This window comes from Ooceraea biroi, chromosome 8, assembly GCF_003672135.1.
Source record: "Ooceraea biroi isolate clonal line C1 chromosome 8, Obir_v5.4, whole genome shotgun sequence".
Taxonomy (NCBI): Eukaryota; Metazoa; Arthropoda; class Insecta; order Hymenoptera; family Formicidae; genus Ooceraea; species Ooceraea biroi.
Genome location: NC_039513.1, coordinates 2286614 through 2308691, shown reverse-complemented (window position 1 = coordinate 2308691; position 22078 = coordinate 2286614). Strand labels below are relative to the sequence as shown.

At 36.6% G+C, this 22078-nt stretch overlaps 2 protein-coding genes across 2 annotated transcripts; both read right to left on the bottom strand.

Annotated features, from left to right (window-relative positions):
- Positions 1-1290: 1290 nt before the first annotated feature.
- On the bottom strand, positions 1291-3342 carry LOC105282454. Its single transcript, XM_011344406.1, has 3 exons — positions 2207-3342; positions 1496-1842; positions 1291-1295 (listed from the first exon to the last, which is right to left on the bottom strand). The coding sequence occupies exons 1-3, from the start codon at positions 3340-3342 to the stop codon at positions 1291-1293; spliced, it is 1488 nt and encodes a 495-aa protein (XP_011342708.1).
- Positions 3343-11950: 8608 nt separating this feature from the next.
- LOC113562469 (histone-lysine N-methyltransferase SETMAR-like) lies at positions 11951-12973 on the bottom strand. Its single transcript, XM_026972049.1, has one exon. The coding sequence runs from the start codon at positions 12971-12973 to the stop codon at positions 11951-11953; it is 1023 nt and encodes a 340-aa protein (XP_026827850.1).
- Between the last annotated feature and the right edge of the window lie 9105 nt (positions 12974-22078).

Sequence of the window (22078 nt, the reverse complement as noted above, 5' to 3'; positions counted from 1 at the left end):
TCCTATCACCGTTGGACCGTTGACGGTGCGATTCAGTGCGATGAACGATACCAAATTCGTGTGTCTGGAGTCGTCCGACGTACGGTTGATGATGACCGAATTCACGTTCCTCACCATGATTAACCTGGACCGCTGCATCGAGCTGACGTACGCTCAGTTGGATCGTGTCGTCGATAAAGTCGACGCAAAGGTTGCGCAATTTTCGAATAGGACTGTTACTTTTTCGAAGCTTCGAAGCTTCGAAAGACTTCGAAGCAACGAAGGAATCTTTGAAGGTACGAAGGTTCAAAGGATCGAAGCTTCGAAGCTTCAAAGGAACGAAGGAATCTTCGAAGGTACGATGTTTCGAAGGATCGAAGCTTCGAAGATGTGAAGTAGTCTTCGAAGGTCAATAACTTGAAATTATGCGGTAATTGACTACATGCAACCAATTTCAGCTTATGTTATCACGTATTTTCTATTTCTTTGCTATTTGCGATAGGATTTTCGGTGTCACGCAGAAGCAAGTTGCTAGCAGCAACATCTAAATAATCGTTTGAAAGTGAAGGCGCGTGGTCTTTGTTACAAAAAATTTATTAGTAATAAATATTATATAAATATTATATAAATATTATATTATAAAGTATTAATATTATTAAAAATACGACTGTGATACGACATTTCATATAATTCTGGATTCTACGATAAATAAAGGTACGTCGATTCTTCGTCAATTTAGAGAAATCAAGGATCTATAAAAACTAAAATTTTGTGATATTATTTACGTTTTTATTCACCGTGTTTTCATTGTTCAATACAAAATATTTATTCGATTTCAAAAGTGATTTACTTGATTATATATTGAATATATTCTTTTATTCGGATTAATCAAATATTTTATCAAATATTTTAGGAAATTTAAACATGAAAAAGTTGGGTATGGGCACATTGTGATAAAGCTGCAAACGGAAAATCGGCGACATGCCTAATTTGCGATTCGGTGCTGCAAACTCACGGATCTACTTCAACATTTTTCGAACATTTAAAGAATGTTCATTCAATCCGTCCATCAACCGAAGCGATACAACGTCCGCACGATGACAGTATAGAGTAAATAAACTATTATACTCAGAAATTTTATTATTTAATTTTTATTCATTCATTTATTATCTACATAAATAAACTTATAGATAAATAGTTAAAATTTTCAACAACGTAACCAATATTCATCAACACAATGGCAGTTTATTAATTCAAAGGTGACACGACGTTTCGACCACAACCTGGTCTTGTTCACGTGTTATATATGTCTTAATCTAAAAATACAAAGTAAATAATATAGGGTGACAATATAAACCATTAACGGACTTACTGCCAAATAAAGACACAAAGACACATCAAATAAATAAGTAAGCGACAAAGCGAACCGATCACTGTGAGAGCAAACACGCGAGTGATATTAGACAACAACATCACGGAGGAAGCGAGATGTTTTTCAAAATCTGGTCATATATACTAGGCAGACACTCAGTGTCTTTCTGCAGATTTATGGAATTATTCTGTTTACGGATAAATATCATCTCAGCTATTTCGCGTTTTCTAACATGTGTCTCCTGATGCAGAATCTTAACATTGGACCAATCGAAATTATGGTCATTGATAATTCTATGCCGGCTGCCAACAGACAAATCATCATCTCGTTTCTTTATATTCAATTTATGTTCATTAACTCTCACCGAAAGGTGCCTCTTCGTCTGACCTACGTAGCAGACCTCACAATCCTCACAATCAATCCGGTAAACAACATTGGTCTTCAAATAATTAGAGAGAATGTCTTTACCCAATCTGATGAATCTATCAAGCCTGTTAAATACGGTATAACAAACACGAAATTTACACTTCTTGTAGATTCTACAAAGCTTTTCACCAATCCCCCCGACATAAGGTACAGTTATGAACCGCTTTAACCTTTCGTTGGTATTATAATTCACATCCTTCCTGTGTCGCAGCGTCCTAAGACGTGTCGCAATGTGTCGATTGACAAATTCCATCGGGTAACAATTATTAAAGGATAGACCGAACAGTTTGTAAATTTAAATCATGGAATCGTTCGTCCGACAGTAACACCGCCCTGTCAGTTAACCCCGTGACAACGCTGACTTTATGCTGTAGCGGATTATTCGCATAAAAGTTTATATACCGCCCCGAAAAGGTAGGTTTTCGGTACCAATTCGTGATCAGGTTCCCGTTGTCTCTAATAATTGTAGTGTCTAGGAAATTAAGAGAAAAGCCGCATTCAACCTCAACGGTAAACTGCAAGCGCGGATGGTACGTATTAAAGATTTCCAACACATCATGGACCCTATCAGTTGGTAAGATAGTGAATACGTCATCTACGTATCTACGGTAAATTTTGACATTGAAATCAAGATTCTGAATGCAGCTAGTCTCCAAGTCATCTAGAACGATATCAGCCAGAATCGGTGATAGGGGGAAACCCATAGGGCTACCACAAATCTGGTCATAATACTGTCCGTCAAACACGAAGCTAGTTGAGCATAATACAATGTCAATCGCATGTAAAAATTGGACAAGAGTGAATTTAGTCGTGGGCATTATCTGGTCCCATCTTCTCTCAATGGCTTGCATAACCAATTCCTTCGGTACATTGGTGAAATGAGAAACAACGTCAAATGATACCATGGATTCATTCAGTTCAATGGTTAAGCCTGCGACTTCACGGACAAAACTCCAGCTGTCTCTTACATACGATTTAGGTTTGGAAATAGAATTAGAAAGAATGCGTTGGAGGAAAGAGGCTACATTGTACGTGGGGCCACCGACAGCAGAAACTATCAATCGTAACGGAACACCCGATTTGTGGACTTTTGGTAGTCCATAGCACCGTGGTATGTTACTACTGGTATTTAGCAAACCCTTATATGTCCATTCGTCAATAATACCCAGGTTACGCCACGCTTTAATTAGATCATTAATTTTATTTGCAACCCTCTTAGTCGGATCTTTGTTCAACTTTAAATATGTAGCCTCATCACCAAGCATTTCTTTCATTTGCGTCATATAACGGTCTCTATCCATTATAACAATGACCTGGCCCTTGTCAGCCCTGGTGACCAACAAGTCGTCACTGTTTTTCAGAAATTGTCTGCATAAGCTACCCGCTCTACAAATGTAACGCTCAATAGAGTTTAACCGCGGCCGCTGCATCAAAAACTTATGCACAGAGCTCGAAATACGAATACGAGTCTCGTTAACAATATCATCGGATGCACCAAAGCAAGTGCCTTCAAAGCTCTTAACAACGTCAAGCACAAATTTATTTATATCATACTGATCCCTCATGTCAAAAGGTAACCCAAATCTACCTATTTTATGATACATGAATGTCGCATGAAAAATAAATTAATTGACAAGTTTAATTGGATTCGCCTTAAACATGGTTCTGTTACTGACAATTCTCTTGAGAAGTTTTTAAATGTTGACAAGAGTAAATGGATCAATAATATAAGTGGAAGAGTGATCCCGATTGATGTGTTGAACATATTAAGTCTTGGCGGTAGGTTTGGGTTACCTTTTGACATGAGGGATCAGTATGATATAAATAAATTTGTGCTTGACGTTGTTAAGAGCTTTGAAGGCACTTGCTTTGGTGCATCCGATGATAGGGTCCATGATGTGTTGGAAATCTTTAATACGTACCATCCGCGCTTGCAGTTTACCGTTGAGGTTGAATGCGGCTTTTCTCTTAATTTCCTAGACACTACAATTATTAGAGACAACGGGAACCTGATCACGAATTGGTACCGAAAACCTACCTTTTCGGGGCGGTATATAAACTTTTATGCGAATAATCCGCTACAGCATAAAGTCAGCGTTGTCACGGGGTTAACTGACAGGGCGGTGTTACTGTCGGACGAACGATTCCATGATTTAAATTTACAAACTGTTCGGTCTATCCTTTAATAATTGTTACCCGATGGAATTTGTCAATCGACACATTGCGACACGTCTTAGGACGCTGCGACACAGGAAGGATGTGAATTATAATACCAACGAAAGGTTAAAGCGGTTCATAACTGTACCTTATGTCGGGGGGATTGGTGAAAAGCTTTGTAGAATCTACAAGAAGTGTAAATTTCGTGTTTGTTATACCGTATTTAACAGGCTTGATAGATTCATCAGATTGGGTAAAGACATTCTCTCTAATTATTTGAAGACCAATGTTGTTTACCGGATTGATTGTGAGGATTGTGAGGTCTGCTACGTAGGTCAGACGAAGAGGCACCTTTCGGTGAGAGTTAATGAACATAAATTGAATATAAAGAAACGAGATGATGATTTGTCTGTTGGCAGCCGGCATAGAATTATCAATGACCATAATTTCGATTGGTCCAATGTTAAGATTCTGCATCAGGAGACACATGTTAGAAAACGCGAAATAGCTGAGATGATATTTATCCGTAAACAGAATAATTCCATAAATCTGCAGAAAGACACTGAGTGTCTGCCTAGTATATATGACCAGATTTTGAAAAACATCTCGCTTCCTCCGTGATGTTGTTGTCTAATATCACTCGCGTGTTTGCTCTCACAGTGATCGGTTCGCTTTGTCGCTTACTTATTTATTTGATGTGTCTTTGTGTCTTTATTTGGCAGTAAGTCCGTTAATGGTTTATATTGTCACCCTATATTATTTACTTTGTATTTTTAGATTAAGACATATATAACACGTGAACAAGACCAGGTTGTGGTCGAAACGTCGTGTCACCTTTGAATTAATAAACTGCCATTGTGTTGATGAATATTGGTTACGTTGTTGAAATTTCTGGCTGACCGAAGGATTGGTTACTTTAAAATTTTCAAGCTTAAAATGACGATGTTTTGTAAAGTTTAAACCGCGGAATTTAATGTGAAATTACTAATTTACAAATTGGATGAATTATTATTAAATTATTATGATTATTAGATTGATTTTTAATCCTTTTTTAAGAGCAATGTAATATTCGGCAAACTCTTCTATGGTTTCCAGATTAGTACATCAGGAATCATATGTCTCTCAAGCAACAAATAGTACAGAACATTCGCAGCTAGAAGAGAGTTCTGAAGAAAATAACAGTATATCAACAACACCAATAAAACGAGCTCGTACATCATTAGTTCGCTCGATAAAAAAATCAGGATCAATTAGCAAAGAACGTGTTGAGAAGATAACAAAAGCTGTGACGAAATTGGTTGCATGCAGTCAATTACCGTATAGTTTTGTTTCTAGTTCTTCCTTCAAAGATTTTATGAAAGAACTAGAATCAAACTACAACTGTCCATGCAGCCAAACAATAATTCGTCGACTACGCATTTTGGAAGATGAAGTAAAAATAAAAATACAGAGAATGCTCGTCGGAGTGCAGTATGTGTCTATAGATACGGATTGCTGGACCTCAAGATCACAGGAAGGATACATAAGCGTTAACGCTCATATAATTGGTGATAAATGGATACCGCACAGTTTTAATGTTTGTACAGAAGAGCTCGAAGAACGCCATACAGCTGAAAATCTGGCAGATATATTGTACAATGTGATGGTCCAGTTCGAAATACATGAGAAAATAGTTGCCATCGCAAACGATAATGCAAGTAATATCTTGAAAGCTGTGCAGATGATGCCTAATGTCCCGAACGATATAACTTGTGCTGCACAAAAAATTCATTTAGCAGTGCAACATGCACTTCAAGAAAGAGAAGTATCTCATATATTAAATAAGGCAACTAAAATTGTTTCTCATTTCCGGCATTCTGCAATAGCTTCAAAAAGTCTCGAGCAAAAACAAGAACAACTTGACTTGCCAAAATTGAAACTCATATAAAGCGTATGTACTCGCTGGAATACAGATCTACAGATGGCTGAAAGACTCATTGGAAATCGTAACGCTATAATGAATGTTCTTGCAGATAAATCTGTCACAAGTCAAAAACAGGCACAAGCTCTGGAAATTTTTGAAAGAGATTGGAATGTATTAGAAGCTCTGGTGGAGGTTTTGAAACCTTTAGAAGTCGCGACCACAGTTCTATCAGGAGCAACACTTTCCATGGTGAATCCAATTATCCGCACTTTAATTGATAATCACTTCAGCACTGCTTCAAATAACTATGAAAAAAACGAGCATATTTCTTGTGTGATTAAAAATTTATTGATGCAGCTATCAGATCGTACAATATACAGCATATTTAGCTCAACCAGAAGTTGACATGAATTTGGACCCTCTTGAATAGTGGAAATCCAATGAAAATTGATTTCCGCTCGTAGCACAGTTGGCCAAAAAATAACTAAGCATTCCGGCTACTTCTGTAGCTTCCGAAAGAACTTTTTCAACAGCAGGAAACATCGTTACGGCAAAAAGAAGTTGCTTGGCCACTGAAAATGTTGCTACAAATGTATTTGTTTTTCAGAATAGAAAATATTTACAATAACATATTTAGTTTACATTGTTACACTAATAAATATTTGTATTGATGTTTGCGTAGATATTAAATGCGCTAACTACAATGGGTATTTATGCAAACCAGAAAATCTATTACTTTAGTTGGGTATTTATGCAAACCAGAAAATCTATTACTTTTTATTATTACTCTTTGGCCAATATTCATTGTTGATTCTTATTTAAGACCATCTTAAGTACATTCATAAGATATTTGAATTGATACGAATAAATATTTTAATACATATCCATATATAAATATGTCAATACAAATGTGTCTTTTGAAAATACTTGGCGCTGCTAAACCGAATAAACAATTCTAAACAAATCAAACCAATATGTTAATTGCCTTATTCTCTTTCTTCCTCTCTTGTGAATGTGTGTGTGTATTTCGGCGATTGTGTTATGTAAGTTAGGTGTGTGTGTGTCTCTCTCTCTCTCGTGCGCGCGCGCGTGTGTGTGTATGTGAGACATTAGAGTTAAGTATAGAATAAGTGTAATTAACTACATTTGTACATATATTTTATGTATTTCGGCAAGTTGTTGTGTAAATTAGAGTCTAAACAAATTATTGTAATGTTTAGATTATTTAAATACTAAGAATTTTGGATAAACTTCCGAAAAGCCTATACTTCCGATTGTTCTGCAGTTTTGTATACTATTGTATTTTGACGCGCTGATTACGAATATGACAATGAAAATTGGCGCGAAAGTCATCTTCAAGGTCAAAATGAAGGAAAACTTTTTTGTATATTTCTTTTATTATCTTCGTAAATATTCATTTTAGTGGAAAAAGTTTCAAATAAAAGTTGTTCTTCTCTTCAAAACGAAACTTTTATGTCGTATACACAAGTACTGTAAAAGCAGTCCTTCACGAGAAAAATGCTTCTTTGGCAGTTGCTGACTATTTTCGCGAATTTATGAATTGAGTTAGATTATATGGTAATTATACATTTTAGGGGCGTCAGCTCCGATGACCTTGACACATATTATACAGGTGACCCTTCTGAGTGACCTTCAAAAGGTTTTTAAACATAGGGGGCGGTGTGGGATGGTATTGGCATCGTTTTCAGCCCGCTTTGTGGGAGGACGGGGGGGCAGGGGCTTCGCCCCCCCCCCCCGCCAGAGCCAGTGTAACAAATTTCACACAGATTTTGATCACTTGGTACACGGCACGGATCCCGGCGGGGGGAGGGGCGAAGCCCCGCCCTCCCGCGAAGCGGGCTGAAAACCGAACGTATATGTCCGGGGCTCCCATTTCAGAAAATATAACCGGTAATTATACACATTGGATACCGCAAAAATAGTTTTCCTTCATTTTGACTCTGAAGATGACCTTGTCGCCAATTTTCATTATTATATTCATAATTAACGCGTCAAAATAAAATAGTATACAACATTTCAGGGAAATCTGAGATATGGGCTTTTCGGAAGTTTATCCTTGCGTTTTTCTCGTGAAGTACTGCTTTTACAGTAATTGTGTATAGAACATAAAAGTTTCGTTTTGAAGAGAAGAACAACTTGTATTTGAAACTTTTTCCACTAAAATGAATATTTACGAAGATAATGAAAGAAATATACAAAAAAGTTTTTCTTCATTTTGACCTTGAAGATGACCTTCGCGCCAATTTTCATTGCCATATTCGTAATCAGCGCGTCACAATACAATAGTATACAAAATTGCAGAACAATCGGAGGTATGGGCTTTTCGGAAGTACAGTCAAAATTTTTTATTCGGTTTAGCAGCGCCAAGTATTTTCAAAAAACACATTTGTATTGACATATTTATATATGTATATGTATTAAAATATTTATTCGTATCAATTCAAATATCTTATGAATGTACTTAAGATGGTCTTAAATAAGAATCAACAATGAATATCAGCCAAAGAATAATAATAAAAAGTAATAGATTTTCTGGTTTGCATAAATACCCATTGTAGTTGGCGCAATTTGTTAATATCATTAGTTTTGTAGAGTTCTTTTTTGAAAGAATTTCGGGTTTGAAAGAATTACAGAATACACAGCCAATCGTGCCATTAGCCAAATGGCTGTGTATTCTGTAATTCTTTCAAACCCGAAATTCTTTCAAAAAAGAACTCTACAAAACTAATGATATTAACAAATTGCGCCAACTACAATGGGTATTTATGCAAACCAGAAAATCTATTACTTTAGTTGGGTATTTATGCAAACCAGAAAATCTATTACTTTTTATTATTATTCTTTGGCTGATATTCATTGCTGATTCTTATTTAAGACCATCTTAAGTACATTCATAAGATATTTGAATTGATACGAATAAATATTTTAATACATATACATATATAAATATGTCAATACAAATGTGTTTTTTGAAAATACTTGGCGCTGCTAAACCGAATAAAAAATTCTGGCTGTACTTCCGAAAAGCCCATACCTCCGATTGTTCTGCAATTTTGTATACTATTGTATTGTGACGCGCTGATTACGAATATGGCAATGAAAATTGGCGCGAAGGTCATCTTCAAGGTCAAAATGAAGAAAAACTTTTTTGTATATTTCTTTCATTATCTTCGTAAATATTCATTTTAGTGGAAAAAGTTTCAAATACAAGTTGTTCTTCTCTTCAAAACGAAACTTTTATGTTCTATACACTATTACTGTAAAAGCAGTACTTCACGAGAAAAACGCAAGGATAAACTTTGTGTAGTTTTGTGTAGAATTGTGTAGTTTATTTACGAAGATATTTACGAAGAAAATCGTTTTGTTAGAAGTAAGATGATTTTATAAGATGATGTTGAAACAGTATAATTATACTGTGTAAATATCTTCGTAAATAAACTACACAATTACAACACATATTAACAATAATATATATCTCTGCCTACATGTAACTGTCATAACGAAAAGGAAGCGAAGGAAACTCGGTGAACGATGATGCGAAACATCGGAAAGAATATATACGAATGTAATGATTGTAATTGTAATGATAACTTCACATCACTCTTCCGGCATCAACCTCACCATCGTAAAGGAACTCATGCGTGACTCTTTATCTCTAAATGTTTCTCCACATCCATCCAACTTTCACATCACTCTTCCGCTCTCATCCTCACCATCGATAAAAGGACAGAAGTGCAATAAACTATAAGAACACACATGCAATAAACATTTAGCAATACCATGAAGAACAAAGATATAAAATGTATAAAAGTAATCATCAATAGAAGAACAGAAATTCAATAAACTATTAGATATAAAATTTAAAAAATTAATCATCGATAAAAGAACAATGACTAACGTGCTGAACGTCAGGATATATAAAATTTATGTCCTTATCTTTATATCTCTCTCTGCATCCATCCAGCATTTATCCCAGCTTCACATCACTCTTCCGGCATCAACCTCACCATCGTAAAGGAACTCATGCGTGACTCTTTATCTCTAAATGTTTCTCCACATCCATCCAACTTTCACATCACTCTTCCGCTCTCATCCTTACCATCGATAAAAGGACAGAAGTGCAATAAACTAAAAGAACACACATGCAATAAACATTTAACAATACCATAAAGAACAAAGATATAAAATGTATAAAAGTAATTATCAATAGAAGAACAGAAATGCAATAAACTATTAGCAGGTTGCGAACAGTTACCATGAAGAACATAAATAGAACATTTATAAAATTAATTATCGATTAAAGAACAGAAATGCAATAAATAAAATTAATCATTGATCAAAGGACAGAAATGCAATTATTAGCAGGTTGCGAACAGTCTGGTAACACTGGCATGAAGAACGTAGATATAAAATTATTGACAGCTAATCAACATAACCAAAAAGTACTTACAGCAGCACATGTCTTCCTTTGCTGCGTTCGGATTCTCCGCCCGGTCTCACATCTTCCTTGACATGTGTTCTTTATAGCTGCAGTGCTGGACTGTTGCACTTGAACACACTCAAACTACTTCTTGCACTTCATCACGTCGTAAACACTAATATTCACACATGGCGCGAGACATTATAGTGCTTCTTGATTGGCCAAGTCTCTAGCCAATGAAGAACGTTCTGTAGCACATTTCTTCTCCCCTTCCGCAACCCCCCTTGCCCACACTTGACGATGATGATGGAGAAAACGGAGTTTCTTAATCGTAAAATCGTCACATTCGAACTTTGAATCGCAATATCTCCGTTTGTAGGACACGTAGAAGAAAAATGAAAACACTTTTCTTATGCAAATCGAACCCAAACTATCCATTGAGCCTACTCTGAACTTGATCCGTTCAGCGGTTATTGAGATCTAATAATCTGAGTGTCTGCGAAAGCGTCGCTTCGCGTAACAGTACACGGTCGGTCTCGCTGCGCACATACTTGGCGCGAGACACTACCGTGTCTCTTGATAATTGAAATTGTTAACTCTGTCTTCGATTTTATTAATAAATGATAATTATTTTAGTTCGTGAAAAGTTTCTTGTTATTCTCTAAATCTAATAAATAAAAAATAAATAAATAATACAAAAAAATAAGTCTGTCGAAGGTTCTTGTTATACTCTCAATCTAAGAAATAGAAAATAAAAAATTTCGTACCTTCGAAGCGTCAAAGGACTTATTTATTTTTTTCATTATGTTAATGATATATTTATTTTTATTTATTTATTTATTATTATAAGTCCTTTGACGCTTCGAAGGTACGAAGTTTTTTATTTTCTATTTCTTAGATTGAGAGATTTAGATTTAGATTTAGAAACCGATATAAACCAACATACAATAAAAAAATACTTTTACATGTATAAGGTGTACTGTTCTTTTCCTCACACTCATTTCCCTTATGCACTCGAGTATCCTCTGTCGCAATTGACAGCCGGCGCTTGAAACTAAATATCGCTTCTGTAAAACAATACCTTGGTTCCTAGAAATTTGTTTATATAAACATATCTTTGATAGCAGCCGGGTACCGGCGCTCGGAAACAATTCCATGGTTCGTTCCAAATATGTTGCTTCCGTACACGTGTCTGCAGCCGGGTATCGGCTGCCCCGAAGAATTTTAATGGATTTTTATCTATATACAATCTCACGCGCGGGAACGTCTTTGTCGCAATTGATAGCAGCCGGGTATCGGCGCTTGCAATTTTCTTATCGCTTCTGTATAACAATACCATGGTTCCTAGTAGTATGTTTACATAAACATCCATTTGACTGGTACCGGCGCTCGAAGACCCCCGCGTGACGTCATACACCACGTGCCCAGTGATACCCCCCTCCCCTCCCGAACTGGATTCGAACCCGCACTTATATCCTACTAAAGCTGAATGGACATTTTGCTATAAAAAAGTAATAGATTTAAAAAAACAAAGAAAAAGCTGATAAAAAGAAAACAGAAAGTAAGAAAGAAAAATTGTGACCTTACTTTAAACGTACCAGGTAACTAAAAAAGTTCGTACCGTTTTCATCATTCAGAAATAACAACCCAGTAATGTCCTTGTACATGTAGTTTATTCATCAAAATAATCACTCTCGGCTTCAATTACATGTTGCCAACGAGTTACAAGCTTATCAATTCCGTGTTTGAAAAACTTCTTGTCTTTAGAGTCGTAAAACCTGTCGATAGCCTGCGTGACATCTTGTCGGTTTCGGAACTGCTGATCCCGTAGGTGGTTGTCCATAGCCAAAAACAGGTGATAGTCCGATGGGGAGATGTCAGGGGAGTAAGGCGGATGAGGGAGAAGTTCCCAGCCAAGTGTGTTGATCACCTCCTTGGTCGTTTTCGCCGTATGAGGTCTGGCGTTGTCTTGAAGCAAGAGAACTCCTTTCCTATTGACCAGTGCTGGCTGCTTTTGACGCAGTGCATCTGAAACCCGTTGTAACTGTGACGAGTAGACCTCGGCTGTGATAGTTGTCCCACTGTCGAGAAATTCATAGTGAATGATACCAGCGCTGGTCCACCAGACACACAGCATCACCTTCTGTTGATGAATGGTGGGTTTGGCGGTCAATGACACCGAACCAGGGGACGACCAATGATGTTTTCTCTTCCGGTTATCGTAGAGCACCCATTTCTCGTCACATGTCAATATCCGTTCCAGGAATGATGCTTTTTTGTGACGTGACAGCAATGATGCGTAGATGGTGAGACGCTGGAGCTTCCCTTCAGTCAAGGAGTGCGGAACCCACTTGCTCAGCTTCCATGTCTTCCCAAGGTTATGCAGATGCAATCGAATGGTTTCGTCACATACTCCAAACCTTTGTGCAAGCCCCTGGCAGGTTTGACATAAATTCTGCTCGATTACCTCTTTCAGCGTGGCTTCATCGACACTTGATGGATGCCCAGCTCGTGGCTTGTCTTCGAGGCTCACATCTTCTGACGCGAATCGGCTGAACCACTTTCGTGCTGTGCGCTCACTCACCGATACTTGTCCAAACGCCGAGCATATTTTTCGAGCAGCTTCTGCAGCGTTGCTGCCCAATTTGAACTCATACAGCAAACACGACCGTATAACCTCCTTTGACACTGACATGTTCACGTGACGTTTGTACTTCCTACAGAACTAACTTCACCACGTCCGTCGTGCTGAACAACTCTGCACTGATTAAGGTTTGACGGGAATGTAAACATATTGCGTCATCACAGCACGATTGATAACAGCAGCCCGTTGAATTTGACGGTTCTCAAAAACGGCACGAACTTTTTTGGTTACCTGATATTATTAATTAAGAAAAAAAGATAAAAGAAGATAAAAAGAGCTTCAGTAAAAAAAACAAGTTATACCACAAAGAAAATAGCAATAATGAAATAAAGGAATAAAACACTTTTCACAGTTCAAAGCTCTACAGGCCCATATATGTAATAATCATATATGGCCAGTCGCTCTGAAACAGAGGCGTAACTATTACGGTGCGGACGATATTCTTTTCTCTGTCTGGCAGAGAACTTTGTTGTACAATGCGCATGCGCGAAAAGTTGTAAGAGACAGTGAAGTTCTAACCTAATTCACGTGTCGCTGTGTGGAAAGAATGTGAAGAAGCTGAAAAAAGTGCAAATGTAAGACAATTTTTATATTATTAAAAGATACCCTAATAGTTTTATTATCTGTATTAGCAGTTGTATAAGTCTATTTCATCTTTAACCGCTTGCGCAGAACACCTTGCGCACAACAACTAAAGTAACTTTAATATCTCACTTTCAGCGGGGGCATTTTCTCTCACTTCCATTTACAGGAACTGGCCATATATGAGTATTACATATATGTACAGGCCAAAGTTGTGTTAACACTGATGTGTGCTCGGCATGTTGACAATTATGTGTGCTCGGCGTTTAAAAACACTGATTTACTCTGGAAGATTCCTAATATTGAAGTCCTTCGGGAACATATTTTGAACGGATTTGAAATCGTAAGAAATACTCCTGGATTTTTTGAAAGAGTCCGCCAATCCATGAGGAGGAGAATTGATGCGTGCATCGCAGCAAGAGGAGGGCATTTCGAGCACTTTTTATGAAAAAATAAAGATAAAAAAGAAAATTAAAAAACGGAAGTAAAACCTTTATGTTATGTTATGTTTTTAAAATGGTATTTTCACGTACATGGCAGGGGAACGGCAAAATTGATTGCTGTATTATTTGAAATCTTCATCCTCAGTTCTAATTTAGCACATAAATAGCTCTAGTTACCAGTGGAATGAGCGAAAAGCACTCTGCGTACTAACCAGCTAGCAACTCGCCTGTACCAGGTCTCTTCACTTGTAAGGTCATTATCTTAAAAACGGTTCATCGTACGAGAAAAATGTAGTAGTCAAGAAATATTTATTTTTTAATTTCCTTTTGAGAAATAATAACGTATTTTACATTTTTTGCATTCACACGTAAATTTTGCACATTCAAATGCAGTCCCCCCTCAAAATCCCCCCTTAGAAATTGTTTAGAAAATTTTTAGCACCAGAAATGAAAAGAGCATAGGTTGAAACGTAAAGGTATCAATTTTCGTAGAATTTGAAGTAGATGTTTAGACAGTGGACAGAAAATTCAAGTTTTTTTCGGCAACTTTGGGGAGTTCTAGCTCAGAGAGGGTATATTTCCGAACACATGTTGATATGAAAAAAGTACCTTATTTTCCTGCAGAATATGTCCTTTAATTTTTTCGCATGAATTCACCCTGTATAATAAAAGTATTATTAGAATTTTTGTTACGATCTTTGTTTCCGAGATTATTTTATCGGAAAATGTAACAAGGCGAAAACTTCAGTAAAGCTATGCGGTAGCGCCTCGACGATGCCGCGCCAGCCGTATTAAGCGGCTATTTCTCATGCGGCTATTTATTTTTTTATGTACTTGGCGTCGCAACGCTACCGCATCGCTTGATATCAATTTACACTTGAGAAATAATATCATTAAATTACAATCCTTAACGCATATACAGCTGTCCTCCCCGCGATTCCATAATCTTTTTAAATATGCCTGGTTTAAAAGTGGCTACATCGAAGAACGACCACCACATTTTGAAAATCCACAATTTAAAATAGAACTTTGTTTCTCCGGAAAAGATATACAAGAAATACCACGCTGTTCCATATGTGGTGCACCTTCTATAATACGTTGTTCCTGGTGCAAGAAATATTTTTGTATGCAGCATTTTTTTGAGGGCTATCATGATTTTGGATACTATGAAATTGTTACGTCCAGAAGACTCCACGGTTCCTCGCTTCCACAGGAAAAATATTAAATTTAGAAATAGAGAAAAATAACAAGTAAGAACCCATGCATACTCTCTTACCGTATGACGACATTGAAGTACTTGGCGTATCGCGGTTTATTAGACATATCTTTTTGTAAATATCTTACAAATCTTACAATTACATGTAAAGTACGGATTATAGATAGAACAGTATATTTTAATACGAACTGGGCACGCCAAGTACTTCAATGTCGTCATACGGTAAGAGAGTATGCATGGGAAATATTTAGAATAAAATAGGTACTTCTGGATATTTCTAGGTATTTTTAAGTACTTCTAGGTACTTGGCTAGTTAACAATTGATTTCATATTTAGAAAGTGAGAGTTTTGATGATTTTTATAATGAATATTTTTTTAAACTTTTTGTTGCGTATAAGAGTATGCATGGAAAACATTTGGATAAAATACTGACACTGAATTGCTTCGAGGTACTTGGCTAGTTAACTATTGATTTCATATTTAGTTTTTATTTTTATAAATAGTTTTTTAAACTTTTTGTTGCGTACAAGGTGGGATTTTTTATGTATTTGGCGTACTTTTTTTACCTTTGTGAGGTTTTTTTAGTGATCTCATTGCATTTTCTAAATTTTTTATATTTTAAGATATCTCAAATCCGCTTGCGCAGTCTTCTTTAGAATCGTTTGTAGTTGTTTGTAGTGCTTTTCCTTTCGTTTGTAGTTGAACCGTACAAAAGTTATTACCATTTGTTTAAACGAAAAGTAGCTAACTTTGCCATTGTTGAGATATCGCGAAACAGTTTGCGCTGTCTTTTTCAGAATCGTTTGTAGTGGTTTGCAGTGCTTTTCATTTCATTTGTAGTTGAACCGAGATATCTCAACAAATGGCAAAGCTTTTTGCAAATTGTTTAATTGTTTATAACTTTCAGACGTTTCAACTACAAACGAAACGAAAAGCATTACAAATTACAAACGATTCTAAAGAAGATGGCGCAAGCAAATTCGCGATATCTCAACAAATGGCAAAGTTAGCTATTTTTCATTTAAACAAATGTTAATAACTTTTGAACGGTGCAACTACAAAGGAAAAGAAGCAACTACAAACGATTCTGAAAGAGACAGTGCAAGCGAATTCGCGATATCTGCACAAATGGTAAAGTTAGCTATTTTTTATTTACACAAATGTTAATAACTTTGGAATGGTTCAACTACACGAAACGAAACGAAACAACTACAAACGATTCTGAAAAAGACAGCGCAAGCGGATATCTCAACAAATGGCAAAGTCAGCTATTTTTTATTTAAACGAATGTTAATAAGTTTGGAACGGTTCAATTACAAACGAAACGAAACAATTACAAACAATTCTGAAAAGACAATGCAAGCGAATTCGCGATATCTCAACAAGTGGCAAAGTTAGCAATTTTTTATTTAAACAAATGTTAATAACTTTTGAACGGTTCAATTACAAACGAAACGAAACAACTACAAACGATTCTGAAAAAGACAGCGCAAGTGAATTCGCGATATCTCAACAAATGGCAAAGTTTGCTATTTTTCGTTTAAACAAATGTTAATAACTTTTGAACGGTTCAATTACAAACTAAACGAAAAGCACTACAAACTACTACAAACGATTCTGAAAAAACTGCGCAAGCGGATTTGATATATGTATATCACTGTCGGGTGCGAGTCATTCTTTAAAAGTTTTGTATTTTTTATATCTTTTAATGGATAAAACTACAAACGAAATTATTGTTACTACAAACAACTACAAATGAAATACTATTGTTTTGTATATTAAAAAATTCATTTTTTAAATGTCGAGTACTAGGTTCATAGCTGCATCAGTTTATATTCTTTATTCAATATCTTTATTTAATATTCAGTGTAGTATTCAATATTTAGTGTATCTTTTTTCAATATTCAGTGAGCACTAAAGATAGAAGACGCTCGTGTCGTTGCGAGCGCCAAGTGAAATGTACTCAACGTATCAGACGCAGTGTGAATTCTCCATAACGCGCCTATGTGAAGCACCTTGACAGCAAACTCGCTTTGCTTGTGTGAGTGCGAGCGTACGTACGTGAGTCTGAACCTTACTCTGAAAAACGGAACGTCACAATTCTAGCATACGATTACGATATCTCAGGATAGACTGCACCAATCTTATTCAATTGGTCGCAATCGAAAGCTTGCATCCACATTATGTTATAAAAGTGCCGTTTGATTTTTGATTACGGCTTTAGATCATGAGATATTTTAATCGAAAGTTTGTATGACGTGAAATTCCGGATAAGCTACTTGGTAGTGCGCGACGTCTATGCAGTGGCTCTTACCGCTCGGAACCTTGTTCTTTATATACTTGGCGTCGCGACGCTACCGCGTCGCTTGATAATAATTATTAATATCTAGATAATTATAAAATTTATTACTAATGTTTGTAATAAAAATATTCTTATATATTACAGGGAACTATCAAAATATACGGCAGCTTTTATGGAGAGATATCATCAACTATAGAATTAATGTACGGTGTTTAATGCAATGATTTCTTCATTCCTAACTTCTATTTTCATTCTGTTTACGTTTTGTACAATTTTTGATGGAACTCTTTGTTCAACCAAACGAAATAAGCAGTAATATGATTCTTATTACAAATATAGAAATATAACAAAATAAATTAATAAAATAAATTTAATATTTTATGTAAAATTAATAATTTTAAAAATGAAACGACCTTAACATTTGTTCAGGCAAAAGAGTCATGGGCATAGAATACGTATAGGTGGCTCTGAGTTATCGCCACGGTATACGCGCGATGGCGCTACATTCGGCGAACGGTGGCGTTGGCACCCGTGGAGACGGCGGGAATCCCCGCCGGCACACACGTCTCGTTACAATCTACGATCGAGCGGTGGTCCGCATATTCGTGTGAGCTTTCTCTGAGTGTGTACGTGTCTCGTCTCTCTGAGTGAATCGTAATCTTCTTCAAGGGCGACCGTACCCATGAGGCATCCCCAGGCAGATATTCTACTCGCACGAGACGTACGAGACGTTCGAACCAACCAAGGAGAGCCTCGCGACGCAAACAAGGAGAGCTGAGTTACTTCTTCGATCAACCCTGCGCATCGATGCCGCCATTGCTGCGGACCGTTCAGATAAGTGATACGTTTCTGACCGAGCTTACTTTCGTCCAACGGTCGTGGTTCACGCTCGTCTTTCCGGCTGTGGCATTAATTTTCGAGCCGAGAGATCGATCTGCGGACACGTCAGAACTCATTATTCCTGGTTTCTCCGTATACTACGGGGAAGTGACTATAACGTTCTTTGTCTATCCGTATACTACGGACACGTGATTCTTCTTACTGGTTTCTCCGTATACTACGGAGAAGTGACCATCTCAAACTTTGTTTATTTGCATAATACGGACAATTATTCTTCATTCCACTCCGACACTACGGAGAAGGACTGCAATTACCGATTCAAGATTTTCTCGATCTGCTTCTACGAAGCAGAAACGTTACAATACATAAACGCAATACCCGTTCGAGCTATTTTTACGAAGTTAATTATTTCGCTATTTGACTACGCGTTTGGTATACTTTATGTGAGCTATATGACTTATGTGGTTTATATGATTTATGTTGTTTATATACTTTATGTGAGTTATGTGACTTATGTGGTTTATATGCTTAATGTGATTTTTATGATTTACACGATTTATATGTGACTATTCAAACTATTGCGACATTTCTTTTGTTTATTGTACTCGAGCTGCGAATCGCTTCGGAGAAATCGTTTATTGTTTTGTTTTGCGTTCAGAGAACTTTGCTATATTGAGTTTAGTTAACCTTTCAGCGTTTTTAGCAAACAATTACTTTTCCTTTTATTTTACGGTATCGATTCACATATGTATTATTAAATATATTATACGACTAGTTATTTTATTCGTTGTTTGAGATTCTTGTCCGATCTGTCTCTTATCCCTTCTCTGAGCTCAGGTTCCTGCGGGAGCTTGTACAACATTGTACATATTAAATTAAAAATATATCGCACATCCGAAAATTCTGAGTTTAATGAAACTTTGTACACACGTAAGCGGGGTTAGTAGATGAATTTAGAAATTTTCCGTTGCAGTCCAAAAACGGTTTTAAGGGGTGAAACCACCCTTCAAACGTAAGACGGCTTTTTGCTTTTCTCGATATATCTCGGAAATTATTCGAAATATCGAAAAATGTTTTATACAAAAGTTTCATGGTAAAAACGCCCCTATTTAATGACCTTAATGAAATTGTTTAAAATAATTTTTCAACAATTTTTTCAAAAAAATTCATTAATGTGAACATCATTGATTTTTGGAGCGGCCAGACATCTGTAAGCATGCATCAGATGAAATTTACTAATGAACAGGGTCTTCCTACGTGTACTTTATCGATAATACCACCGAAATGTACACCATTCTGCCAACCATGTGACGTCTATTTTTATCGTCAAGTAAAGAATTTCATACGTCGTATGCAGAACTGTTCACATCTTTTGCAAACGAACAGGGAAATTACCTCGAGGGAAGATGTCATAAAAATTCACGCGCTCATTCACGATCAATTACAGGCTCTAATATATTCGAATATGTTACGGTAAGCATGTGTACATATTTCTTTGTAATAATATATTTCTTGCAATATATGTAACATTGTATTTTATTTTTATCAGATACGCATGGTATGCTGCAAAATTGAAGCCTAACAAAGAATATTTTTTGAATGTCAACCAAATTTCTTTTCCGGAAAGTATGAAAAAGGAAAACTGTAACTGCGAGGAGATCAGTTCTGCATTTATCCAATGTTCTTGGTGTCGCACATATTTGTGTTTCGAATGTTTCTATGACGAATACCATCCGACACATTGTATTCGACAATCGTAAATTTTGTATAACTTCGAAATATATTCTGTATAAATTCTGTATAAATATAATTCTGCTCAAATCGATTATATATACATAAATGTATTTACACCATAACAGATATTATAACAATTAATTAACAGTGTGTTCCTTATTGCTCTTAAAAATATTATATAAAAAATATAACAACATATTATAATAGAAAAATATATTAAAATGTAGTAACCCGGTCAGGATTCGAGGGTTATTAAAAGACACGGCTGTACTTCGAGAATAACGATATAATAGTATATATGGAATAGGTTAAGATACACTTCGTACATGTCTGACGCTCGCGAGAGATCTGCTCGCTCTTCTTGCCGAGCGCGGCGACTGCCGAACTACTACGCGAGTCAACGCACGCACTTACATACTAGCGCACAACTAATAACGTAACAAAAATCGCCAGGCAAACGCCTACAACTCGGCCAGCCTGACATTTTGATTGTCCCGATCAAGCCATAAACAAAACAAATAAATTTAAAAAACAAAACAAAACATACCATCTTTGGCATAAGTAAACCGTGATACTAGCGATCACCGCTATGTCTGTATCCAATGTTTCATGTGATCGGCGGACACAACACTGTTATACGGTATCTATGTGACTTGAAACCCAGGAATGTCGCATACTACATACCGATCAGAACCGAGGACTTTATGAACGACATAGGGTCCTTTATACTTTGGTATGAGTTTCTTATTGACGCTAACCGTAGTGTCGACGTTTGTGATCATCACATAATCGCCTTCCTTATAACTAGTCGCTTTGTTATGAGTACGATCATACAAAATCTTGTTCGCAGTTTGAGTAGCTAATACCTTTTCCGCAGCAGCTTCGCGTAAACTAACAAAGTCTCTATTAGCTGCCCCTAAATCATTGAAAACTAAATGCAAAGGATCGTCAACTTGTCCAAGTTGGTTTAAACTGTCACGTCCACCGCTACCGCAGAATTAAAAATTTCCTTTTTACAATAACAATCTCCAGCGTTAGACTATATATAGTAATAATAGCGAGCGCTAGATCATAAGGAAAAACACTTGAACAAATCCCAACGCCATTGGCCAAGTATTTGCACTAGTTCGAAAATAGACCAATCAGAAGCTGTTACATATCACTAACACTATTGGACAAAACTTGGGAATTGGGCAAGTTCCTAGAGTAAGGTTTGGACAAGTTACTAAAATCCTAGTTCGGAACTAGACCCATCAGACGACGCTAGTTGTAACTAACGTCACCAGCCCTAGTTCCTAGTTACAACTCGGAACGCCACCCGACGGAACTAGACAACACAAATCTCCGACTATATACTCGGAACATCCGCCGCGATCGCTCTCTTGTGCAGCAGCCGTCGTCGAGGTAACACCTCCAAACCTTCCTCACATCCCTTCGGGGTCTAGTGTTAGATTCTATTTTCATTATTAACCTCAAAGTTTTAGCGCGAATCAACCTACAACCAAGTTCCATTTATTCAACCATTATTATATCGACTACTATCATTACTATTATTTGTAACTAATAATTAAGCGTTTATAGATATCGCTACATTATCGTAGATTCTTTTATATTTTTCATAACGTATGTAAACTCGACTTCTCCTTTCGAGAGTATTCAATTATACATATTAATAATTGTAATCACTGTTTATTTAATTTTCTCATCCATTCTTCCCATTTCCTTCAGCGAACGTAGTAATAAATAAGTGTGCGCGTTTTAAAATACGAAGTTGTGGTGCGTATTACAAACGATCTACCACGAGAAGGACGACCACGAGGCAGCTAACCTCCAAATCCAGTAGACGCACGCTACGCTAGAGTTTTAACCTCCAAGACATGTGGCCAGCAACGGTGAGTACAACTTATATTTACATTTAAGCCCACTGCTATAGTGTTGCTTACGTAATTTAAACCATTAATTATTCACTTTGGTCGTGCCACCTTACTTATTATTCGAGCCACGTGTTGTCGTGAGATATAACCTCAACGTCTAACCTC